This window comes from Anomaloglossus baeobatrachus, unplaced genomic scaffold (assembly GCF_048569485.1).
Source record: "Anomaloglossus baeobatrachus isolate aAnoBae1 unplaced genomic scaffold, aAnoBae1.hap1 Scaffold_627, whole genome shotgun sequence".
Lineage (NCBI taxonomy): Eukaryota > Metazoa > Chordata > Amphibia > Anura > Aromobatidae > Anomaloglossus > Anomaloglossus baeobatrachus.
This window is the reverse complement of record NW_027444994.1, coordinates 131,894-137,893: the sequence shown is the minus strand read 5'-3', so window position 1 is coordinate 137,893 and position 6,000 is coordinate 131,894. Positions and strand designations below refer to the sequence as shown.

General features: G+C 41.3%; 1 protein-coding gene across 1 annotated transcript in view; it reads right to left on the bottom strand.

Moving 5' to 3' along the window:
* Positions 1-791: 791 nt before the first annotated feature.
* The window catches only part of LOC142285883 (uncharacterized), an 85,284-nt gene continuing 80,075 nt past the window's right edge, over positions 792-6,000 (bottom strand). Inside the window, exon 4 of the mRNA XM_075333305.1 lies at positions 792-1,803. Within this exon, the coding sequence (XP_075189420.1) occupies positions 869-1,803 (935 nt within the window). The 3' untranslated portion in view covers positions 792-868. The remainder of the gene's footprint in view (positions 1,804-6,000) is intronic.

Below are 6,000 nucleotides of genomic sequence, written 5' to 3'. Positions count from 1 at the left end.
CGGATGACAAAGAAAATAATTTCATTGTCGGACTCAGTTGTGTGCTGGGGGTGGAGGTGAGGACGTCAGTGCCGTGGTCTGCATGGCTGGGGACAGGTGAGTGTGTGTGTGTCTACATGCGTGTGTACATGCGGAGTGCGGGAGGGGGTGGAGCGCGAGGGGGCAGAGCCGAGCGGGGCCGTGGAGCTGAAGGCTTCAGTGCCGCGGGGACTGCAGGGCTGGGGACAAGTGAGTGTGTGTGTGTGTGTGTGTGTGTACACAAGCGGAGTGCGGGAGGGGGCGGAGGCGAGTTGTGAAGTGTCGGCCTCCTTGCACACTGTATCCAGGGTAAATATCGGGTAACTAAAAGCAAAGCAATTTTTGCTTGGTTACCCGATATTTATCTTGGTTGCCAGCATACACCGCTTAGCGCTGGCTCCCTGCACCCGTAACCACTGTAAATATCGGGTAACTAACCAAAGCGCATTGCTTGGTTACGCGATGTTTATCCTGGATACGGGGGCAGGGAGCCAGAGAGCGCATGCGCAGCAAAATCCTACGGATCGCGCTACTCAAAAAACGTTACAGGCTGCGTTGCTCCCACCCGGCAGTCAGTTAAAAATTAGATTTAACAAGATTTTGCTCTCATTCAACCAATACACAAATGGATGAATAAAGAGTACAACTTAGCTATAAAAAAAATTTTTTTTTAAAAAAAGTTTTCTCCACCATCAAAAATAGAAAAAAAAGTGCTTAAAAAAATGAATAGTTTGCAAATGATTTATCATAAAGTACACAACCGTAATGACCCAGCAAATAAAATGAACTCTTTATTAACAGATAGTAAAAATCTATTTATATTTACCAACACGGACATTCCATTCATCTACTAAGGCTTCACTCCTGTGTGAATTCTCTCATGTGTAATAAGATATGATTTCTGAGCAAAACATTTCCCACATTCTAAACATGAATATGACTTCTCTCCTGTGTGAATTCTCTCATGTGTAATAAGATGTGATTTTTTAGCAAAACATTTTCCACATTCTGCACATGAATATGGCTTCTCTCCTGTGTGAATTCTCTCATGTTTAACAAGATCTGATTTCTGAGCACAACATTTCCCACATTTTGAACATGAATATGGCTTCTCTCCTGTGTGAATTCTTTCATGTTTTATGAGATCCGATTTGGTAGCAAAACATGTCTCACATTCTGTGCATGAATAAAGTTTCACTCCTGTGTGAATTCTCTCATGTGTAATAAGATTTGATTTATGAGCAAAACATTTCTCACATTCTGAACATGAATATGGCTTAATTCCTGTGTGAATTCTCTCATGTGTAATAAGACTTGATTTCTGAGGAAAGCATTTCCCACATTCTGAACATGAATATGGCATCACTCCTGTGTGAATTCTCTCATGTGTAATGAGATTTGATTTGTGAGCAAAACATTTCCCACATTCTGAACATGAATATGGCATCACTCCTGTGTGAATTCTCTCATGTATAATAAGATGTGATTTCTGAGCAAAACATTTCTCACATTCTGAACATGAATATGACTTAATTCCTGTGTGAATTCTCTCATGTGTAATAAGACTTGATTTCTGAGGAAAGCATTTCCCACATTCTGAACATGAATATGGCATCACTCCTGTGTGAATTCTCTCATGTGTAATGAGATTTGATTTGTGAGCAAAACATTTCCCACATTCTGAACATGAATATGGCATCACTCCTGTGTGAATTCTCTCATGTATAATAAGATGTGATTTCTGAGCAAAACATTTCCCACATTCTGAACATGAATATGGCTTCTCTCCTTTGTGACTTTCACTTCCCTTAGCATTCTGTGTTGAACTCCTGGTACCATCATCTGCCATAAATAAAATTGAAGTTATTAGTTTTTAATAATATAACCTCAAACATACACATAGAAACACATAAATCCATACAAAATTCCAAAGTGTGTAGCAAAGTTGTACTTTAAAAGGCCTATGATAAAAAATCCAGCGCAGAAAGGAAGGCATTCTTCAATGAAAATTTCCATGTGCACAAAAATTGTATAAGGTGGGTACAGACAGCCCCTAGACAGGGGAGAAAAATAGACTAGCGACACATTTTGACCTTATTACATGGTCTTAGTCATGTAACTGAATAATATAAATGCCAAGTTTAAAAAGACCATTGTGACGACATGGACTGTCAGTGCCTAGCATGGGTTAAGTTTCTTAAAATTCAGCCAGACATGATGATAGTTTGTTTATAAACGGAGGATAAACTCCTCATTGTTTCTACAAAACTCTTAGGAGTCTAGTGTTAAAGTTCTTGTTGTTTCATGTAATTGCATCGGTCAGTGAAGGTCAGATACCCAGACAAATCAAGTCTGCGAACCTCCCATTAAATTACGTGTATTGCTAGATGCAATGTAACTTAGCTGTCTCTCCCTCGTCTCTGCCAGAGACCATTACTGCTAGGGATATTTTATATACAGCTTGAAATCTAGCCAATAAGAGCCCAGTCTTATCCACCAATCGTGAAGTCCCCAATGGTCTGAATGGAGAGCTCAGGGGTATAAGATGGAGGACTGTCCATTGCCCGGGCAGACTCTTGCTACATGATACCAATCTAGGATCTTCGGATCCGATTGGCAAGCCATAACCGAACCTGGATTATTATACTACATGGACTTCAGCATCGAATGCAAGGATGCGGCTGAGATACCAAGGACTACCTCAGGAAGGAATCCAGTCACCTGCTTACAGGCTTTGCGGTCCTCAGCCAACTTCCTAAATCCGGCGATATTCCATTTGGTGGTGCCCGTCGAAAGCGGGGTGCTGCTGGTTTGGAGTAAGTAGCCCTGGAAGCTCTGAGGCACGGACATTCTAATCCCTGGTGAGCAGCGGAAGGGCGAGAAACTTGCTGGTTACATTCTGTGTTTTTTCTGGTTATGTGTCATATGCCGTTAATTGTTTGGGGATCCAATAAAGTCTTAACATTGTGATTCCCTCATCCTGTGTTGTCTGAGTAGTGTTCCGTCCACGGCTAAGGAGGTCGGGCGTTCAGTTGGGATGAGCCCTGGGCCACGCTGTCTTTCTAAAGGCGGCCGGGCCAGCGGACGAGAGCACCCACTGACCCCCGTGTCTCCACAAGAGAGCACCCACTGACCCCCGTGTCTCCACAAGAGAGCACCCACTGACCCCCGTGTCTCCACAACCATTTCATTCACATTATACTCAACACCACATGTGAAATGAAATGTCCGCTGGTGCAGGTCTTGTTGTTAACTCTTTCTTGCCTTCATTAAATTCCACGATCTGGTTCATTATAGGAATCTATAAAAACTAGAGACACTGTCAGAAGAGCATTATCAGTAAACCGTATAGATACCAACTATACAAACTTATATTACGTATATGTTACACAGATTTATTTTTTCATCATAAAGATAAAACTTTATAAACCTACTGTCAATATATAAAATTTATAGAAACCGCAATGCCCTCATGAATATTTCCTATATACCATATGTCTTATTAAATAGATGTTAGTAGGACTTTATGACTATTTTTGCTATAGGCTTGATTCAATAGAAATAAATACAGATACCAGAGACACTATTGGGAGAACATCATCCGTAGATTATCCAAATCCAAGCTCTATGTGGTTGTACCATGTGTATATTTTAAGGATCTAGTATTCCATTATGGGAAAAACTCCATATACAGTATTCACCGATCTATATAGTGCATAAAAATCACAATGCTCTCGTATGATATTTCTTATATGCACAATATCCTATTGGATGGATTCTGATAGAATTATGTAGCATAATTATCCCTATAACTTGGACTAAAAAAAATTTAAAAAAAACTATAGTCAGGGAGATTCAATGCCTTAAATGAATTGAGGAAAAACAAAAGCAGACATGAGAGGAGCCATTATAATTTTGGATACTGAACTATACCTCAAATGGTGCTCACTCTCCCCAGTCTCACAAGCTCGTTGACTTGGAGTAACCCTTGACTCTACTCTATCCTTCAAGCCACACATCCAAGCCCTCTTCACCTCATGTCGACTACAACTCAAAAATATCTCCCGGATCCGTGCCTTCCTTAATCAAGAATCCAGAAAAACATTAATACATGCCCTCATCATCTCCCGCCTCGACTACTGCAACCTCCTGCTCTCTGGCCTCCCTTCCAACACTCTTGCACCCCTCCAATCTAACCTAAACTCTGTGGCCCGCTTGATTTACCTCTCCCCTCGCTATTCCCCAGCCTCACCACTCTGCCAATCCCTTCACTGGCTTCCCATTGCCCAAAGACTCCAGTTCAGAACATTAACCATGACATACAAAGCCATCCACAACCTGTCTCCTCCTTACATATGTGACCTAGTCTCCCGGTACCTGCACGCAACCTCAGATCCTCACAAGATCTCCTTCTCTACTCCTCTCTCATCTCCTCTTCCCACAATCGCATACAAGATTTCTCCTGTGCCTTCCCCATACTCAGGAACGCTCTACCCCAGCATAGCAGACTCTCTCCTACAGTGGAAAGCTTAAAGAGGAACCTGAAGACCCACCTCATCCGACAAGCCTACAACCTACAATAACCCTCAGTCCAGTACACTACTGCGCAACCAGCTCTGTCCTCACCTATTGTACCCTCACCCATTCCCTGTAGACTGTGAGGCCTCGCGGACAGGGTCCTCTCTCCTCCTGTACCAGTGTGTTTTGTACTGTTGATGATTGTTGTACTAGTTTTTATGTATACCCTTTCTACTTGTAAAGCGCCATGGAATTAATGGCGCTATAATAATATATGATAATAATAATAATAAAAATGCAAATTGGAACTACTTGATGATTCAACAACATTTTGGAGGGGGACCCCACTTTGAAATTTCAAAGAGATCTCTTTCAATTATTGAGGGATGGTCTAAGTATGGGGTGATTACACTAAAAAGTTTTGATTTTCTGTACATAGAAAATCCAATTGTCCCCATCTTTCATTCCCTACCAAAGATCCATAAGGAAGGGGGGGGGGGGGGGGTTCCCCTAAATTTAGGCCCATAGTGGGCAGTATTGGGTCTTTGAATGAATGGATTGGATCACTGTTAAAAACTGGATTAGAGGAGGTGAAAAAACTAGAAAGAAATTCTCTAATTCTAGATAAAAATCAAACAGAAACTAAATGGTAATGATTTGGGAGGAATTAATTTTATAACAAATTATAGCCAGGACTATTATGAAATTGTTGCGGTGATCAAAATTTTTGTGCCGATGTTGTATACTGACACAGTGGTTAAAACGGTTTTGGAAAATAATAAGATTGATTTCATCCCCAAAAGAGCCCCAACAATAAGCAATATGGGTTTCCCCCAGTCTATCTGAAATTTCAGCAGATGTGCCATCAGAGACCTGGCTCAGTATTCATGGATTCTACAAATGTGGACACAACATATGCTTGTGTTGCACATTTGTGAATAAATGCAAGAATTTTGCCTCCGGAGTTGATGGGAAAACGTATCTGATTGAGCGGTTTCTTAATTGCAGCTCCTCTGGTGTGGTCTACCTCATTACTTGCACGGATTGTTCTAAACAATATGTGGGTTGCACTGTAGGGGCGTTAAAAAAAAAAAGAGAATTAGAAGACATCTCGCGGATGCCACAGGTGCACCCAAAGTGGGCATTTCTGCAGTTTCTCGTCACTTTATGGAGGTACATAGGGGAGAAAATAAATGCTTTAAGTTCAATGCTATTGAGAAAGTCAGAAGACCCACCAGAGGAGGAAACTATAGGAAATTGCTTTTGGGAAGAGAGTCTTATTGGATGTTTGCATTGGGCTCCAGACAGGCTGGAGGTTGAAATATCCGCAGGGACTTGATTTTGCAGTATAGGTGAATTTATTAATTTTGACATGTTGTTTGCCACCTCAACTCAGAGATAATGTATAGTGAATATTTTGGGTCAATGTACACGATTCCTTTTTTTTTCCCGCTCTCTCACGCT